The 20,891-nt window shown below is 39.1% G+C and overlaps 1 protein-coding gene across 1 annotated transcript in view; it reads left to right on the top strand.

Annotated features, from left to right (window-relative positions):
• Positions 1-20,891, top strand: part of patj (PATJ crumbs cell polarity complex component) — a 134,871-nt gene that overhangs the window by 30,585 nt on the left and 83,395 nt on the right. The window contains exons 14-24 of the mRNA XM_016462200.1: positions 3,784-3,863; positions 4,216-4,272; positions 4,833-4,967; positions 7,220-7,396; positions 7,555-7,623; positions 7,956-8,171; positions 14,802-15,011; positions 15,444-15,545; positions 18,335-18,643; positions 18,880-18,952; positions 19,991-20,087. Of these exons, the coding sequence (XP_016317686.1) occupies positions 3,784-3,863; positions 4,216-4,272; positions 4,833-4,967; positions 7,220-7,396; positions 7,555-7,623; positions 7,956-8,171; positions 14,802-15,011; positions 15,444-15,545; positions 18,335-18,643; positions 18,880-18,952; positions 19,991-20,087 (1,525 nt within the window). The remainder of the gene's footprint in view (positions 1-3,783; positions 3,864-4,215; positions 4,273-4,832; positions 4,968-7,219; positions 7,397-7,554; positions 7,624-7,955; positions 8,172-14,801; positions 15,012-15,443; positions 15,546-18,334; positions 18,644-18,879; positions 18,953-19,990; positions 20,088-20,891) is intronic.

The raw sequence follows: 20,891 nt of genomic DNA, 5'->3' as shown, positions 1-20,891 counted from the left end.
TAGTGCGCCAGAACGCCCACCACACACCAGCTTATTGGTGGAGAGGAGACAGAGTGATGAAGCCAATCAGTAGATAAGGGGGTTGTTAGGAGGCCATGATGGTCAGAGGCCAATGGGCAAATTTGGCCAGGATGCCGAGGTCACACCTCTACTCTTTTCGAAAGACATCCTTTTGATTTTTAATGACCACAGAGAGTCAGGACCTTGGTTTAAAGTCTCATCTGAAGGATGGTGCTTGTTGACAGTATAGTGTCCCCATCACTATACTGGGGCGTTAGGACCCACACAGACCACAGGGTGAGCACCCCCTGCTGGCCTCACTAACACCTCTTCCAGCAACAACCTAGTTTTCCCAGGAGGTCTCCCATCCAGGTACTGACCAGGCTCAGCCCTGCTTAGCTTCAGTGGGTAACCAGTCTTGGGCTACAGGGTGATATGGCTGCCTGTCGTTTTAGTGCGTTAATTAATTAATTAGTTATGGGAAAATAACGCAATTAAAATATTTTAACGCAATTAACCTGTACGTCATCTTACACTTCATATAGTTGACTGTTGGCAAACATGATGCAGGGCAACAACTCACTGCATGATATAGCCTATATAAAATGCAGTTATACGCCCTTAAAATTTAAGATATTGGGGGAAAAATGTCCCGTATGAGTTTTTGTCTAATGTTTATGTCATATGATAAGCGATATCACACGACCAGTGAGAGCAATATAACACGAGTTTTGTTTCTGTCCTGAATAGCGCGAGTGCAAATGTGATTTTATACAACAGTTCAGTAAATAAGAAGTTGATATTGTTATATTTTAAATAGGCTACAGTATTGTCTGTTTTGGCTAAATTTTGCCAACGAAAATATTACCTATAAAGCCACAGCAGAGGTGTTGTGCATCTCCAAGAAACGCAGCGGTGAATGAATCTGCGTTTTGAACAAATCGGTTGAAGCAATGATTCAATGGCCCGTTCATAAAGAGAGCCATTTACTTCATTCCTGAATGAATCAGCGGTTTGAACGAATCAAATGAATGAATGAATGACTTAATGATTTTCTCATAAATATTATCATTATCATTTACTGCCACCTACTGGTAGTTTTAGCTTCTTATTTAGAGTATCATTTCTACTCTGTACTACACTGATGCCTACACTGTACGCATACCCAAGCAAACAAATAATACCCAAGTATACTTTAAGCTTAATAATGACGAATCCGATACTTGCCGCTCCCCTCTGGATGGAGGTCAGATTCAGGCCAGCTTCTACACTGAGCTTAGCAGGCATTGTTTCAGTCATGTTAGCTGGCAGATATAAATATGGAGATAGGCGGCCTGGAAGCGGAAGAGCGGGCCTTGGCTGAAGCCGAAGCAGCCTTGAGCTCTGCTTACATTCTGCCCTAATTAATCCAGACAAGACCTGGTACCTGCCAAACTCCTAAATAAAGCGTTCTGTTGCACTGGGCCAATACATGCCCGGTATAACAATGATTGGTTGTCAGGGACTCATTTCCCAAAGCTGGAATCATAGCATGTGTAAAACGATAGCCGTCCTCGAGTCAAAACACACACCGCTTTAATCATGCTTTCACCTCCCGCCTTTTTTCCCTGTGGTCTTAAGAAATTATATTGCCATGTGAGCGTGTAGATGTTTAAATATTTTCTTTATGGATAATGCGCGACTGTTTTGGTACATTGACGTGACATTTGATAAGAGCGAACTGAGAGCTTTCGCTAAATTTCACCCGTCGATTTTAAAGATAACTACCCTGGAAGTGCCATTATATGGTTTCTTTTGTGTCATGTAAAGTTGAAAGTCTCTGGAAACAGATGTGTTTCAGCCCTAATGTTAAAAAAATGTGGACAACACGGACTAGTTGCTGCCGGGTTTTCTGCGCTTTTTCCAAGTTCTGTCACACCAGCGGTTTCGACCCATTAAAATCATTGCGAAAGTTGACAGCGAGAGTGCTCAATCACAAAGAAGTGGTGACAATCGGTCCACGTTGGTATAATTACAGTCCGCAGTTGCTCCAGAAATGCCCACAGCAGTTAAAAACCACAGGAAGTACTATATAAAACCTCATTTACTCAACTTTTGTGAGTCTGTAGTAACTTTTCCCATGTGATGCCCTCTATTAAATGTTGAGTGACGTTTGGATAGGGGGTGGACATTTATTCTCAGTGTCAGCAGAGTTTTTCCTGATACATAAACATAACAAGCCATTGCCGTGATCAACATTTCCCCTGTTCTCCATATTTTCCATTGTGCCGCACCTGGGCTGCAGATGTTGGCTGGGGTTTGACATCCCACGTGTAGAAGCGATGCATTGCTGTATTAATGTAGTCAAACATTTGTGATGAATGGTGTTGTGAGTGAGGCGTTGGAAATGCTAATTTAATCAGGTCTACATCCCTCGCTCTCACTCACTCACTTACTTCACTTTTTATTGTAACGTGCTTTAGCATACCAGTCCACAGCAGGGACCGAAACTCTTGAAAAAGCTTTTTTTTCTGCTTTTGGTACAAGTGGTCAGTAAAAGCCGTTTATTTTTCATTCATTTACATGAGGTTTGCCGCTTTTGTTTTTAATAAAATATACACTACTATTTAAAAGTTTGGGGTGGGTACAATTGTTTTTATTACTTTTTTTTTTTTTTTTAAGAAATTGAGAAATAAATGACTTTTATTCAGCAAAGAGCCATGAAATTGATTAAATGTGACCAAAAAAAATAAAGAAAATCCACAAAAATAATAAAGTAGCAAATGAAGCCCAATAATAATAATAACAATAATAATAAATGTTTCTTGAGCAGCTAATCAACATATTAGAATGATTTCTGAAGGATCATGTGACACTGAAGACTGGCGTAATGGCTGCTGAAAATACAGCTTTGATCACAGAAATAAATTGTATTTTAAAATATATTCAAATATCAAACAGTTATTTTATATTATATATTTTTTTTACAATATTTCTGTTTTTACTGCATTTTTGGTTGAATGACTGCAGCCTTGGTGCCCATTTGAGACTTTTCAAAAACATTTAAGAAACATTATACTGTAGATTCCAAACTTTTAAATTGTTTTTATAAATTCAAGTAGTTAATAATAATAATAATAATTAAAAAACTTTTACTATGATAATTTGAATGTAATTTCAAAAGACTGTCACCCTTATGACATTGTATGGTTTTAATTTGTTGCACGCAGCCAAAAAAGGCAAAACTTTAAAGTGATGTACTGAAATGTGATGTTTTTGTAACTAGGTATTATTTATATTAGCTTATTTTTATCAACATATTTAATGTGACTCGGTTGTTTGTAGTAACGGGAGATCAAATTGTACCTTATTCATGGCAAGTGTCTTGTTAAATTTACAGCTTAGGTTACAGAATAACTTCTTTTTTTCTTAGCTAGAGCATATTTCTCTGCAACCCCCTACTACTTCTGCCCCATATCATAGTTAAGGGTCACAAGTGCCCATAAAAGCTGTTCCAGCCATTTATTTGCCTCCATTGCCCTTTGGGCTTCCAGCCGATACTGTTCCCAGGCGTCCCGTTGTCTTTTTCTGCAGTATCACTGCTGACTCCTCTCTCAACTCTTGCCCTCGGCGCACTCTCGGCCCTCTGATTATATTCATCCGTCAGCCTGACATCAATCCCATGCTAGTATGCAGCACCTGACATTAATGTCATACGTTTCCACTCACTCTGTCACGGACAGTGGGCACCCAAATGGCGGTAATTAACTTTAAATACTGCTCTCATTATTGTGTGTGTTGTAGTGCAAGAGCCGGCCCCGCTGACGGAGATGGAACTTTGTGCAAAATGGGAGCAGGCTCTCGGTCCACATTACGATGTTATGGTAAGCAAAAATGTAGGGGAAGTAATGTTAACAGATGCTAAGTGCGGCTCTCAATTAAACATGAAGCAAACTGCACATCAGCAAGAACCGCCAGCACTTACGCATGCTGTGATAAGAGATGTTCGATCGACCAGCTAAATCTGGCTGTAGATTGCCTCAGTTGACTCCTATTGGATTTGAGTTCATGTGCCGACACACTGTTGTTTGGGTTTATTTACCATAAAGGGAGTATGTGGACCACTTTGAGGTTACCACTATGGAGAAATTTTTGATTTTTTGTTTAGTTTTTTTTTTGGTTTGTTTTTCACTTTTATTTTTTCATGTTTATTCACATTTTATTGTATTTTTACAGGTTGTACAGCTTGACCCTGTCATAGATGATGATATTGAGCTGCAGAAGTACTCTAAGGTAACGTGAAAACAGCATAATTTATGATTCATTTATGATTAATTTGTTCATTCATCTCTATAGTAGGGCCGGGCGATGTATCAATTATTCATAATATATAGTGGAGATGGTAGCGAGTTGGTCACATATAATCCTTCTTTGTCTCATGACTTGCAAGTATGAGAGCATTAAGATATCAGGATGGTTTTTAGCTCCTCACAAGTTAATACGTTTAATTAATTTCTGTGAATCAATTTGTTGCAATGAATCAATTCAAATTCCTGAACAATTTGTTTGAATGATCACACAAAAAAGTCTTATTATTAAGTCCCCACCTAGCTTTTAATATTTTCAAGTGTTTTAGTAAAAATATAGCGTAATATTAGTGCATATAAAGAAAAAAAAAATTCATCCTTGTGTTCATTTAGTGAAAAACTAATTTTGATTTTACTGTGTTTTAGCATTTTTAAGAAACACTTTTTGAGCAAACACTTAAATATTAAGATATATATCAAATCTCACCCAGTCATGCTCAGTAGTGACTACAATGAGTGAGTCTTACCATAAAATTGTTTCTACAGCTTCTCCCAATACACACGATGCGCTTGGGTGTGGAACTAGACACTTTTGATGGACATCACTACATTTCCACAGTGGCTCCTGAGGGTCCAGTGGCAAAACATGGGCTGCTTCGACCAGAGGATGAACTTCTGGAGGTAAAGTCATTTTAAAGTGCGTTAAACAGCATCTACACTGCCGATGTGTGTCTTCCCTGCACCCTCGTTATTTGGCATTATGGTTACGTGGGCTCTCAGGGTTTGGCCAGCCTGCAGTTTTGCTCTTGGCTTGCTTTGGTGAGCCTCTTCTCGGTTGCTTTAATAACACTGACCTTTGCATCCTGCCAGCACCAAGCATCCAGGAAGGCTTGCTGCTGCTGCTGCTGCTGGCTCGTGGATGTTCTGGCAGGAGGGCTCCTGAGTCTGACCGAGGCCATCTGCATGACTGTCCCCTGCCCTAACCTCCCCACTGGCCTTGCTTCCTGCCCCCTTCCCTCTAAACTTCCCCCTCCCACCTGGTCTGGTGGCCGAGGGCCGCTGTGTCTTCAGCCTGTTGCTGTTGGCAGGAGCCTGGATGGTTAAAGCAGGGGAGATTTGCAGGGCTGCAGGGGAAGTGGCTTATAGAGAGATGTGGCGTACCTCAAGGCTACGTCCTGGGGCCAGTGCATTTGTTGGAGGCTCTGAAGAATTGTTTATGAAAATCCCATATTTCAGTGTAACCTAACCATCCTAATGTACTCCTTTTGGCCTTGCTAGATGCTTAGAAGCCCAGTGGTACAGTGATGGTGTGTACGTGTTAGGGATGTGCGGGTCTAGTCGACTAAATGGTACAGCACCTACTAGTCGACACTGAAAACAATAGTCGATTACACAAAAAAACAAAAACATAAAATAATAATTCAAATTACCATCATTTTAACATTGCATTTAAAAAATTTTAAATAGCAAGTTAAAATAAAACGTTTGAAAAATAATACATTATTTTAAAAAGTTTATCTGGGCGGAAACTACATTTTTACCTCAGACCTCACATGCGTTTTCTTCGTGTCAGTTGCGGCGAGTTCAAAAAAATACCACGCGAAAGACGAGAAGGTGTGGGATTATTTTGAATTAGAAGGAAACGGAAAAGTTTTGTGTAAACTGTGTAATGTCAAATTGTCTTACAATAACTCTACTGGAGAGATGCGTAATCATATTCAATACAGGCACGCGTTAGCTTAGAGACTGGCTAAAGCCAGCAAATGTGTCAATCACGTCATTCACTACAACCCGCAGGCGCTGCGATCCCGTCCGCGCCGTCTGTTCCTCTAACAAACACCCACTTCGGTGGTGGTGCGGGATGTCCAGGTGCTTTCTGAAACTCTATCGGCTTGCTTTTCGTTATCTCTGCGTGCCTGCGACTTCAGTTCCTGCCGAGCGCGTTTTTTCAAGTGCAGGAATTTTATTGTTAATCGCCTCAGGTCCCGTCTTTCACCAGACCACGTTGATAATTTCACTGAACAAATAACGCATGGTCTGAGTAAGTAAAATGGACATTGTTGCACTGTTTTGTTTTTAGACGATATAGCCTACACAAAGTACGTTTTTAAAAGCCGTTTTAATGCTATTTCTTGATAAACCTTCCTATTGTTTTTGACTTGTGTTTTAATATGTTGGCTAACGTTATATGAAGATTAAGAATTCTGTCAGGCTATTGATTGATTTTCCATTGCTCTGCATTTCCCCAGCTGATTTGAATAAATAAGCTATGCTTTGGCTTATGTTGAGTGTATGCTCTTCTTTTTTTTCTTTTTAACGACCGCCTAAAATGAAATGATGATAACGCTAGGCAAGTGTGCGGCAAGCAGAATTCATTGAGGGATTTGATAGTGTGATTAATAGATTAAGTATTTCAAATATAGGCTATTATATATGCTACACGCATGCACAGGGTTTTTTTTTCTTACCATCTTTTGGGGGTTTCTTGCTTTTAGACTAGTCGACTAGTCGGATACAAAACTTTCATTTAAACGACAGTCAAATTAGTCGTCGCGCACATCCCTAGTACGTGTATGTGTGTGTGTATAAGGGAAATGATGTGTGGAGACCATGGTTTCCTCCTGTTTTGGGCAGATGGCACAGTGCCGCCCCCACTCGCCATAGCAGCTTCAGGCTTGCCCGCTCCATGAAATGCCAATCAAAGATGGCCAGTTGAATGCCACAGAAGACCGTGTGTAATATAGTCACCAACCTAATAAGCACCCCATAGGATATTAATTTGATTTCTCACATCCTTGTCAAAGCAAGTTACACTTCATAAGTGACCTTATTTTTGTACCCCTAGTGTTCGATTGTCGATTGTGTGCAGTGATAGATTTTCTGTACGTTTGTGGGTGAAGATTCTCCCAATAAAATGTTTGTTGTATTTGCAGGTGAATGGCGTGCAGTTGTATGGGAAATCCAGACGAGAGGCTGTTGCGTTCCTCCGAGAGGTTCCTCCTCCCTTTACTTTGGTTTGCTGCAGACGCCTTGCTGAAGAGGGCAGCGAGTACCACCCTGAATCTGAAGAGTGGCACTCATCCAGCCCCTCAGCCAGCCTACAGGAGCAGGTACCGAGTACATACACGCAAGAGAGTCCAAAATGAACACTCAACAACTGCCAAATGCAAGTCAAAATTGGCTTTCGCAAGTTACTCTGCATTGGCCGATAATTTGAAACAAAACTGCAAAATAATATATGCCTGCTCATTTTGTAATAATTTTACAGATTGAGAATAACCTCTCCATGTTTGCCAAAGTTACAAGTCTACGCAACAGCATGAGGGAAGAGTTTCAGGTTTGTTCATATCCTGTAATAACATTTTACAACTGGATTTTAGCTCAGTTGTTCTCTACTGGTTTTGCTTCAGGTTCTAGATTTTACATGTGGCACCAAAGTAGTTTATTATACAAAAGTAAAAAATAAAGTAAATAAAATCTCAGAAAGTTTAATTACAATATGAAAAATTTGTAACATTATATAGACTTGTCTTTTAAAGTCATAGTTTGATTGAGGGTTTGATTGATTAAGTTAACCCCACCAGAACAGACCTGCAACCCATTTTGGGGTTGCAGCCCACCAATTGAGAGCCACTACTATCTCATCGTGATTTGTGCTTTTCTTTTCAGGCCCGTCAGGCTACAGCAGTGGAGCGGGAGGTTAACGATGAAGAAGAGCCCCTAGAGCCAAGCAGCCCTGAGAAAGAGCAGATGGACGAGGAGAAGGATGACGAAGAAGAAGAGGAGGAGGATGAAGGGGAATTGGCTCTATGGTCTCCGAATGTGCAGGTGGTAGAACTAGAGAAAGGAGAACGAGGTCTCGGCTTCAGCATACTAGACTACCAGGTGGGGAATTAACTCATTTCTTTTTGTTTTTTTTATCTTTTTTAAACCTTCTTTTGGAGAGAGTAACTTCATATTTATCTTTGTCTCTGAGAAAAAACATAGAAAACTAGATTTACATTTCAAGAAGCATTTACAAGAAGTGTTGTTTTGTATCATCTGCATGGAAGAACCAACACAGTCACCTTGCACTGTAAAACTGGCTATATTTGAATAAACATATGCAGTAAAAACAAGACCAATCAAAATTCAGTATGCAAACTGATATAAGAAAGAGGTCTAGTCACAATTCACTATACAAGTATTATGATGACGTCTTCATGGTCTGTTATGTTTTTAAAACATTTACATTTTACATTTACATTTATTCATTTGGCAGATGCTTTTATCCAAAGTGACTTACATTTGACATTATATCATTATAAAACATTGTCAATGTATGTAAAGTCTTCATATAATTCAAGTTTGTGGGAAAAAAATGGATAGCACATGTAAAGCTGTATATATCTACAAAATAATTTAAGTTTGCATGTTATGAAACTGTATAGCCGCGTTTCCACCGAAATTACCCAGAACAATTGTACCAGGAACTTTTTTTCCCAGGGACATTTTTCCCCCCAGACCTGTTGCTGTCTGCGTTTCCATCGCTGTCTAAAGTACCGAGAAGAATAGGCAAATAGTCTGGTGGCGTAGGTCTGCGCGCGTTTCAATACCAAGTACACAAATTTCGGACTTGCATCCTCAGTAGTTCGGACTTCGCGAGTTCGACTCAGGAGTGTGAACTCCCGCGGACGGGACGACGCAAGTCCGGTAATTCTGCAGCAGGGACTTTCTGAGGGGCAATTTTTTACCCGGAACTTTATTTAGATCCTGGTTCCTGCGTTGGAAACACAATGAGTACTGGCCCAAAGTCCCTAGTTCCTGGGGAAAGTTCCTGCAGTGGAAACGAGGCTTATGTTAATCTTAGGTTTAAGTAATACCAGAATTTTTATGTTATTTAGAACATAGGAATAATGTTGTCTTGCAAAAACTGTAATAAAAATAGATAAAATAACAAATCAAATCAAATTGTTAAAAAATGGTACCAATTATCCATAAATACTCTAAAAAGCCAAGTAAAGTAATGACATTTACGGTGTTCTGTCAACTGTCCTTTAAATGGGGGGGAAAAGGAGACTGGACTCAATTAATCCCCCTTGACTTTCCAAAAGTGTGATCACAGGAAATGTGCGTTGATGTCACAAGTCATTGGACACTGAACAAAAGAAAGCAGTGAAACCTTTCCAAATAGGGCCGCCGCTGTTTATCTGGCCCCGCGCCAGCCGTCAAACCCTTTGCTCTGCTCACTTAGTACGAAAAGCTGCTTTCCTCCTTCCTTCATTAGCCCTCTAATCAGGGTTAGTACATAACTGCACGTTGATCCTGAATCAGAAGTGATCATGTAATGAGGCCACTTAGAATGCAGAACCTCTCCCGCAGACCTGCACTCCGCCGGTCCTGTGGGACGCCTCGTGTTTTATATTATCCAGCCACGGGTTCCAATTGATTTCATGCAGGGAAACGGTATTGGCAGGAGAAAAGCATGCCTGTGCTTTCGCAACTTCATCAGGACTGTAATAAATGGCCACCGCATCATGGAGAAACTGAACGGAGATCATGTTTTAATGGTAAGATATGCTTCTTTCCTCGTCAGTGAGTGATGGGGGCCACGGCGACATGGACAGAATTACATTGCTGCTTAATGGCGGTAACCTGAGCAGTGATCCCTTAAATTTTTCCTTTCTCTTCATCTCTCTGTTAAATGAAGGAATGAAGATGGAGGAGGGATGAGGAAACTCGGGAGAGAGTCCATAGGCTCTGTGCTATGATAAAAAAAAATGTTTTGCTGACGTAAAGTCCTTCGTTTTATTTTTTCTTGATCGTATGAAGCTACGCAGGGGTTTTTGTTTGTTTTTGCAGCATGAACAAGTACAAACGAATTGCATCAATACTGCATTGGCGCACTGAATTTGATATCATCTCATCACCACCAAGGCTAGAGGAGAAGAATTTCGCAGTCCTGCAACTTGGATCATAGATCATTGTCGTGAAGAATGCTAAAGCCTACTTTGCAGATCTTCTGGAGGAGTTGCTGGTGCACCCTGGGGTTTATTGGAAGCCATATTGACCTGTGCAGCTTCCCCTCGGTCGAACTCATAGTCTTCGTGCTCTGCACCAGCTGAGCCCCCTCCACCTAGCCCCGTCTGCTTGCTTATCTACACCGAAACAAACGCTTTTCAACCCGAGGGCCTGATGCATGATGGGTGGGAATTGATTCAGTGGAGGAGGAGGTGTAGGCATTTGCAGAGTTGTGGAAAAAAAGTGTTAAAATAAGAAAGGAATTTCCAAAAAGACAAAAGTGAGCAACTCCCAAAATGCAATGATTGGTACGGTCTTCTGCCGTCTTCTAATGGAGGAGGAATCTCTCAACCTTTCTTCATGATTTATTTTCTGTTTCCCGGGGCACATGAGCCAGGGTTTCTTCAGTCTGCAAGGGGGACATTGATTTTGCCGTTCTTTCCAGTAAGAGGCCTGAGCTGATAAGGCCGAGTAGGCAACCTCGAGACCTGCAGACACGCTCGAAGCCTTCCAGAACCTTCAATCTCCCCCTCCTTTCTACCGCCCCCCTTCCCTTTTTCTTGTCTCAATCGCTAGTGTTACCCCCAACGCAAGGAGACCTTGTAACCGCAGCTAGATTGATGGGAGCCCACGGTCATACTGACAGCTAGATACCAGGGAGTTTTTCTTCCCTAAATGACACCCCTGACTGCGTGAGTGACATGAAGTGGCGACGGCAAAATCATTTGGAGTCACGCCTCAGTTTTTTGCTCTGACAAGGAGATCTCGAAGTAAGAAAAGCTACATGGCAACATGAGAAGGACCCCCTTGGTAGTACTAGCCATCCTGGTAATGGAGATTAATGAAGGCCGTCTTGAAGTCAAACAACTGATCTGAAGGGTCGGGCTGTGGTGGTTTAGTTTTAAGTAAGATTGTACTCTCATGGCCATTTAAAAGTCATTACTATGAGTTTTCTCTAACAATTGGAAGTGTGCGTATGAAGTCACGGTACAGCCAGGCTCAACTGAAATATGATTGAGCAGCTCTCCCGCAAAGGATTTAGGGTAGATGTAAGCTGCCCATAGGGAACGTAGCTTAACGTAACTTTCTGTTTGGGTAGGATGTCGGCCCTACACCAGCCTCAAAAAGAGAAATGTCTCCGTTCAAAAAAAGAATAAACTTGTTGAGTGAAATTATGGCATGAAGAACAAGAAGAATTTGATCTGCAACATGTTCTCCGAAGGTTCTTGCATTTACAAATGCCATTTTCCATGAAATTGTATACAATTATATGAAAGGCCTTTTGCAAGTGGGCTGTGAACTCTCGGCGTGCAAAACAAATTTATTTGATACATCGGTAGTGAATGTATGGCTCCAATAATTCATGCCATCCAAGGAGAAGAGATCTGAGAGAATGCATTTTTTAATCATTTCGATGGTTCAAAGCGCCTAACCTGCGCATCAATACAGCATTTAGTCTCATCCAGTGAATGTTTTAAAGTGGAGTCATAAATCATCCCAGAGTGTTATTATTTATTTATTGTTGTTTATTTATTCTGTGGCCTAAAGCTGCAGAAACTGACCAAGGGCTATTTTATTACCGTTGCAGGAAAATAAGCTACCAAATCGACTACAGGACTCTGTCCTTAATGTTAATATGTTAAAGAAGGATGTGCATTGCGCTTTTCAGCCATGAACAATTGTTCTAACATCGTGTTGTCATTTCGAAATAGTGTCTTCCAATATTAGGATCCAGTTTGTGGCAGATCCAAAGAAAGATGTGTCTGGATTTACTACCATTGTCATGCTTGCACTGTCTGTGCCACCTGTTGTTATGCCAAACAGCTGCCCACAGCTGTAAGCTTTAAAATAAAAAACAGCTTATGCATCGTTCCTCCTCGTGCTTTCACTTGGCTTGCGTTAAGACTTCAATGCACTTGTCAATATTAGTGTAATAGCTAGTAGCATGAAAGCAGTGAATAATTGTCAAAGCAAACAAAGTGGGTACCATTCTGCCATCCATTTATTTTACTTCTGCATGTCAAGATATTTTTCGAAACTAGAATGGCAACATTTGGGCAGATGTGGCCTGATGGTTCGAGAGTCAATGAACAGATCTCAAAAGAACCATTTTTTTCTTAGTGTGAACTTTTAATGAACGAAAGACCTTTTTACACTATAAAGAATCTTTGTGCAATGGAAAGATTCCATGGATTTTGAAGGTTTTTCATGGAACCATAGATGCCAGAACCTTTATTTTTAAAAGTGTAGTTTCAAGGAATTTATGCAATTGTACAATTTTCTCATTCGTGCTGTGGAAGTGGGCACCCTCTGTTCTTTTCTCAAGGCAGCTACAGTGAGAACAACCAAAAGAAGGATTAAAAGAGAAAAGAAAGCAAAAGACAGACATCCTGGAGTTCCTGGTATTCTGTTCAGCAAGATTGAAGGTGAGGCAGAGCGCAGTAGCAAAACAGATGACTTGGCCTGCCATTGATTCTTGCGAAACAGCAGATTTACTGTCCACCTGACACCATGCTGAAGAATTTCAACCCGCCAATGCTCATACCCATCCGTTAGCTCTCCGACATTTTTAACCACGATTAAGGTTATGTAGGCCACAGGAAAACATCATGACGGGCCCATTGGCATTGACCTAAACTAATTTAATCCAAGTTTGACTGGCTATTTTTAGCTGTCGTGGTTGTGTGGAAACTCGCCACCCGCCAGGGACTTCTGGGATTGTCGTTTTCTTTGGATCCGGAGATGTTCTTCACACCTGTAACATGGAAGACAGCTGCTCCCCCAATGAGCCATGTACTGTACGCCATCTAAATCATATGTGCACTCGGATGGAAACATGAATAAGAAATGGAGCAACCTAGCTCACTTTCTTTCCATCTCTCATGTGAACATCCATTCTGATCGGTATCTTTATTCTGTAGCAGGTGACATATTGTCATATTAGGCGACCCCTGTGCTGGCCCGTTCCCCTTGTTTTTTTTCTCATATAAAAGCTGCTCTACTGACATCACTGGCCATGTGGGATGAGAGCAGGGCTTGGAAAGCAAAGCACGCTTGGCTGGAACCCGGCAGCCGAACAATGCAGCCTGTGTCCTCCTAAAACGCCAGCTGGAGTGGAACTTCAAATCCTCTCTCCATCTTTTTCCTGTCTTTTTTTCTCTTTCTTTCCCTTCTAGCAGGCCTCAGTTCCTCTCATTCTGAAAGCAGCAGTGGCTCACTGGGTAATCAGGGGGCAGTAATTGCTGGGCCTGCTGACCCACTTTTTATGGTTGGGCTGGGTGAAATTTCCTGATCTGCTGTCCACAGTTTCACTCAGGGCCTCTGCTGTAAAAAAATCCTTGTCAATAATATGTTATCTCCTTTTCTGAGTGGTCACTGTGGTCTGAACCTTGACATTTGACATGTCTTTTGTGGCCTTGTCCGAAAATGGTGTCAACTGCAGATGCTGTAATGACTCAAAACAACATACTTTTCATTTTTAACATTACAGAAGAAGAGATTCATATCAGAAATCTCAGAAAATGCAAGGATCGTCCGTTCGTCAGGTCTTTTGACACGGTTGGTCGTAAATGTTCATGGGCAGATAGATGAGATTACTAATGACTGCGCTCCTGCTTCCGTTTTTACTCTCAAATAACTACTTGTTAATCACTTTTATATTGTCATTCGCCACATAAAAGCCACCCATATGGGTCATGAAATATATTGTTGGAGTCATCAAATCGGTTGAATTGCAGTTTTACGGCAGAGCTCCCCAGAGATGTGATTGATACATAGCACTTGGGATGATGGAGTGGGAAGTTGGCCTCATTTGGCCTTCCAGCAAGTTAGTCACGCTCTTTTGGAAGCAGATTTTAATGCGAGGGTTGCCGGGTCATTCCTGTTATGAAGTACGTTTTCGTGTCACCATCACATCTTAATTTTATACTATATATATATATATATATATACTGTATATATACATACAAACACATATACATATACACACACACACACACACTCACATCTTAATTTTATACTATATATATATATATATATATACTGTATATATACATACAAACACATATACATATACACACACACACACACACACATATATATATATATATATATATTTATACACGTATACATATACATATATACATGTATATATATATAATGAAAATAGCAATGAAGATGCTGACATGGCATTAAATATGTACTACTACTACTACTATACATATATACATTTTTTTCCTTCCAAGTAGGGTTCAAAAGGTACTGCACAACAGGAATGACCGGCGACCCTGCTTGTTTGCAAATTTCTATTCTCTGCTTACACAGGTGCTGTTTTAATTAAATGTTTGTATTAAAATTTAAACAAATAAATTAAACTTCAAAAGGCAGTCTTCTTGATCTGCTTTTTGATATGACTGTGATGTATAGGTTAAATCAGGGTCAGCATTGCTCTCATGTTTTTTCCCCTCTGTGTTTTTCTATTTGTGTGTTTGCTGTGGTCTGCATTGCCCTCTGCAGGACCCTCTGGATGTTGCACGTTCTGTGATTGTCATCCGCTCTGTGGTGCCTGGAGGGGTAGCAGACAATCACGGTGGGCTCCTCCCGGGTGACCAGCTGGTTTTCGTCAATGACACTCAACTAGACACATGCTCTCTTGACCAGGCCGTAGAGGTTCTCAAATCTGCTCCGCCTGGGAGAGTCTATCTTGGAATCAGGAAACCGCTGGTGGTAAGAGCCAATATGCAATTATGGCCTATTAACATTCAGTGCTGGATGTGTTTATTTTGGAAACTATTTAAGATTGTTGGGTATTTCTTCATAGTATTACTTTGATTCGTGGATCTTTATAGTGTTTACGGTGTCTTTTTTCCACTACAATGTGATTTTATATCTCATAATATGATTATATCTTATTTCTCACAATTATCCGCTTAATTTTTTTCCCCCTAAAGCAGAGTGCCATGTAAATCAGATGTTTACAATAAATATGAATTAGGTTACTGTAACACTGTCAGATAAGCATAATAAAAGCTTGTTTGGCTTGTAGTAAAATGGTTAGCTCATCCTGCTATTGACACAGTAATACATGTGATATGTCCATTTAGTCAAGTTTATTTTGCATTGATATTTTGCATTGTTTTGTGTCTGTGAACTGAACAGCCAGAGGACAGAGGTAGTGGGCAGCAGTCCTCTTGGCCTGTAGAGGGCGCCAATGAGCAACCAGCGGCAAAGCAGGACGTCACTCTTCCATCTATGCAAGAGGTATTCCGAATACACCTTTGAAAGCAGTTAATACTTTTATTCAGCAGTGATGCATTAAATTGATTAAAAATGACAGTAGAGACTTTTACAAAAGACTTCTGTTTTAAATAAATGCTGTTATTTTGAATTTTCTAATCAAAGAATCCTGAAAATATTTTTATCATGGTTTCCACAAAAATGTTACGCTGTAACTGTTTCCAGCATTGATAATAATAATGTTTCTTAAGCAGCAAATCAGCATATTAGAATGATTTCTGAAGGATCATGTGACACTGAAGTAATGATGTTGAAAATTCAGCTTTGCATCATAGGAAATATCATTTTAAAATGCTTTAACAGAAAATGGTTACTTAAAATTGTGATTAATATTTCACAATATTACTGTTTTTACTGTATTTTTAAGCAAATAAATGCAGCCTTGTTGAGCATAAAAATTTAATCAAATTAAATAAAAAAAATTAAAAATCTTACCGATCCAAAACTTTTGAACCATATAAACATATGAACTTTATGAACTTTTGAAACATACACTTTAATCAAAAATCCAATAAACACACACACACACACACACACACACATATATATATATATATATATATATATATATATATTAATATAGCTAATTATAGATTGATCTATTTTACAATATTAAGCTAGCTTTAACAAAAGCAGAAGTTAGTAAGCTAAAATTAGGCTAAATGTTTTGTTGTTGTCATGAGACCCCTGAGAAGTTACAGACCCCTGGTCTATCATCCGAAAACACACTTATGTCCATCAATATGTAGCAAAGGAACCCAACTACAGTTATTATTAACAAAGAGAGCATATGTTGAAGCCAGAAAGAAAAAGAGCTCGAGCAAAAGAAGATGAGCGAGGAAAAAGAGGAACAAATGAGCAAGCCTCATGTGAGGGATCTTTTTGGAGGTGATGCATGACCCCCTCTATGGGCCTTTGAAATGTACCGTATTATCCTTGAATTTTAGCAAAGATGTAATTGAGGTGGCCGAGTCAAGTGCTGCCGTAAATCTACTCAAAACGAGACTAATTGTGCCATTAAGATTTTAGACTCGGCACATTTTTCATGGCAAATTGGTTCTGCTCGCTGCAAGGGGGGGGTGAGTTAGAAAGGCGCTGAGTTGGCTTGTTGGAGCGACGCAGGGGAAAAGTGCGCTTTCAGCTCTTATGATCCGTAAGTGTGTGGAAGAGGGAGAGGAGGACAAGCTCCGGCACCCTGTTGCAGGGATAGAAAGAGCTGCTTTGTATGCAGCAGACAGACAGGAGGTGAGATGTCTCTACCCTCCACGCCCACTCCAACATCAGACGTTTCTGTTAGCGGATGATTTAGGGGGGAGGAATGTTAAAAAGGGGTATAAAGTAGCATAGGGTTTCGTTGTCAAGAGTTTCGGTATGGGTGGAATTGACTCGAAAAACTAAACAAAGTTGGGCAGGTTTGGACTGTGTTTAATACAGCACTTTTTTGAGAGCTTATGAAATAATTTTAGCTTGTATTTGGTAGATGTGGCCTTGTGGTTCAGGATTTAGGTTGGTTGCCAAAAGATTGTGGGTTCAAATCCCTTAAGAATCAATTCCTAAATTACTAGCAAAGTGCGATTAAAGGGATTTTTCGACCGAAAATGATCTCCTCAGAAAGTAATATTTAAAGTTAGTTAAACTCTTGGACTAGTTTGCTAAGAATCATTTAAAGGTGACATTTTTTAACACAAATTATATAAATATGAGCATTTAACAAATTTACACTGAGTTTAGTTTAGTTAAACGCTTGGATTAGTTTGCTAAGAATCAACTAAAGATGACATTTTTGTGCACAAATGATGTAAATATTAGTGCTGTCAAACGATTAATCACGATTAATCGCATCCAAAATAAAAGTTTTTTACATAATAAATATACACAGCACACACACATATATTATGTATATATAAATACACATGCATGTATGTATTTCAGAAAAATTGGTTATGTTTATATATTAAATATATTTATTTATTTATTATATAAATGATATGAATTTAAATATAGACATGTAAATACATGTAAATATTTTCAAAATATATATACTGTATGTGTGTGTATTTATATATACATAATAAATATAGACAGCACACACACATACTATGCAAACAAAAACTTTTATTTTGTATGCGATTAATCGAGATTAATCATTTGACAGCACTATATTAATGTTTTTAATGAGTTTAGACTGAGTTTAGTTAAATTCTTTGGCTAGTTTGCTAAGAATCAACTAAACGTGACATTTTTGAGCACAAATTATGTAAATATGAAAATTTGAACAGGCTTAGACTGAGTTTAGCGCAGCTCTTGGGACTTGTTTTGACTAAAGACTACATTTTTAGCACTTTTGATATAAATATGAATTTTTTTTGTTTGTATTTGGTTTACATGGCCTTACGGTTCAAAATTTTCGATTGGTTGCCAGAAGGATGCAGGGTCAAATTTCACAAAAATTGGCTTATGTACTATTATCAGTGTGCAGTTAAAGGAATATTTTACCTAAAAATGCAAATTCTGGTCTATTTCTGTTTTAATTCAGTCAAATTCTGATTTACTTTCTTCTGTGGAACACTAAAGTAGATGTTTAGGAGAATGTTCAAGCTGCTCTTTTCCATATAAATATGTTGGATTTATTCTACCAAGTTTGAAAAATGCACCATAAAAATGGTTCATACAACTCTTCTGACATTTTCTTAGCTTTGTGTGAGAAACATACTGAAATTTAAGTGGAAAAAATTATTTTCTTGATGGGGTAGGACTTTGGAAACGGCTCTGTCTTATTTGACAATCTGGACGAGGAGCCAGAGCTTATCCTGGACGCTGAGCCCCGCTACGCCTCTCCCCTCACCACCGTTGACCTCCTGCCCGGCCTGGAGCGAGAGATGGCTGTAGATGAAGATGATGAAGAGCAGGAGATGGACACCATAAATGATCAAGAGAGCCCCAAGGTCGACAGTCTACCTTCATACTTCAGTGAGAAGTCTCGCTCCTGGGAAGAACCAACACCATCTATCAGTTCCAACAGCCCCTATCAGTTCAACACTCAACCTGATACACAAGAACAGGTTTTAAATTAAAATATTTTTTATTAACATACATTTAAATGAAATCCATTATAACAAATAATACCATACACTACAAAATTACAAACAAATTAATGCATTAAATTAATGAGATTTTAAGTTGTCACAATGCTTAACATCCTAAAAGTTCTGAAAATAGGCTTAGTGTTCGTTATTAAGAATATTCAAGATATAATTTCTTTGTATTTTGGCGTATATTGAACTCTCTTGTTGTTCAGTTCACAGAGGAGGACAGTGAGCTTTGCACAAGCTTCAAGAAGATTCAGCTGCAGCTCCCGCAAATTCCCCTCAGTGAGTGTTTGTCTTTAAAGGGATAGTTCACCCAAAAATAAAAGCTCGATCATTAATTACTCACCCTCGTGTCGTTCAAAACCGGTAAGATCTTCGTTCACCTTCGGAGCACAAATTAAGATATTTTTGATGAAATCCGAGAGCTTTCTGACCCTCCATAGACAGCAACGCAACTTCCACGATCAAAGCCCAGAAAGGTAGTAAGGACATCGTTAAAATAGTCCATGTGACATCAGTGGTTCAAGCATAACTTTATGAAGCTACGAGAATATTTTTGTGTGCATAGAAAACAAAAATAACGACTTTATTCAACAATTTTTTCTCTTCCGTGTCAGTCTTCGATGCACGTTCACAAGAATACCACAACATATGCGCAAAAATTATTCTCGTAGCTTCACCTCGTGTCGTTCAAAACCGGTAAGATCTTCGTTCACCTTCGGAGCACAAATTAAGATATTTTTGATGAAATCCAAGAGCTTTCTGACCCTCCATAGACAGCAACGCAACTTCCACGATCAAAGCCCAGAAAGGTAGTAAGGACATCGTTAAAATAGTCCATGTGACATCAGTGGTTCAAGCATAACTTTATGAAGCTACGAGAATATTTTTGTGTGCATAGAAAACAAAAATAACGACTTTATTCAACAATTTTTTCTCTTCCGTGTCAGTCTCGATGCACGTTCACAAGAATACCACAACATATGCGCAAAAAGTAGTCTCGTAGCTTCATAAAATTACAGTTGAACCCCTGATGTCACATGACTATTTTAATGATGTCCTTACTGCCTTTCTAGGCCTTGAACATATCAGTTACATTGCTGACTATGCAGGGTCAGAAAGCTCTCGGATTTCATCAAAAATGTCTTAATTTGTGTTCTGAAGATGAACGAAGGTCTTACGGGTTTGGAACGACATGAGGGTGAGTAATTAATTACAGAATTTTCATTTTTGGGTGAACTATCCCTTTAAAACAAGGTTTATTTCAGTATTAATATACTGTCGTTCATTGCAGTTTGACATTTATACATCTGTTCTCAGGTCAGTCGGCCACATGGATAGAGGCAGCAGACAGCGAGGCAGACTCTGACTCCAAAAACGAAGGCTCAGAACTTACTTTGACTGACACGGACACTGAGTGAGTCTCCATCTATAATAAACACACAAACGTGTCTGTATGCATCACTCAACTAACTTCTATTTATCAATAAATTGACGTGTTGTCATTGGTTTATTATTTATAAATACACTTGCATATAGCAGGTGACAACGTTTTAAAAACACACAGCCATTATGACTTAAATGAAATTTTTGGTGCGTGTGTTCATTAAGATTGGTGCCCTATGTGGAATTTTAGTTACCGTGATGATGTTTTCTAATAGAACTATAACGCCACCTGCTGGACAAAGGTGGTGCTTAAGTAAATATTAACAAGGGCTGTTAAAAAACTAAAATTGTAAAGATGTAAAAAGTAAGATATTTAAATTAAGAAGTTTGTGGTGTTAATCATAATTTAGAGATTTATGCTTTTTGATATGTTACAAGTATTAGAAAATGATCATGCTTCCCTTAATTATGAAAATGAGTTAATTATGATAATCTGTGCTAACACAGCGCTATAACCCAGGTGTGGTAGAGAAATTGAGGAAAAGTGAGAAACGGATATAAAACACCGTTTTAAACTACACAATGAAAGGTGTCAAATTGGTGTGAAACGCAGCTGAGACTCGACCAGCTGTTTTTGACAACAGTGTAATAGTGTGTGTGTGTGTGTGTGTGTGTGACTTTTTTTGTTTTGTTTTGTTTGGGCACATGTTTTTGGAAATTAATAACTAATTAATTATTTTATTTACTGTGAAAATATTTTATTATATAATAAAATTTATTATGAAATATTTACTGTGAAAATATTTTATTATATAAAATTATATATATATATATA

Source organism: Sinocyclocheilus anshuiensis, unplaced genomic scaffold (assembly GCF_001515605.1).
Source record: "Sinocyclocheilus anshuiensis isolate Anshui unplaced genomic scaffold, SAMN03320099.WGS_v1.1 scaffold560, whole genome shotgun sequence".
Classification (NCBI taxonomy): Eukaryota; Metazoa; Chordata; class Actinopteri; order Cypriniformes; family Cyprinidae; genus Sinocyclocheilus; species Sinocyclocheilus anshuiensis.
The sequence above is the reverse complement of the archived record's forward strand: the minus strand, read 5'-3'. Positions and strand labels throughout refer to the sequence as shown.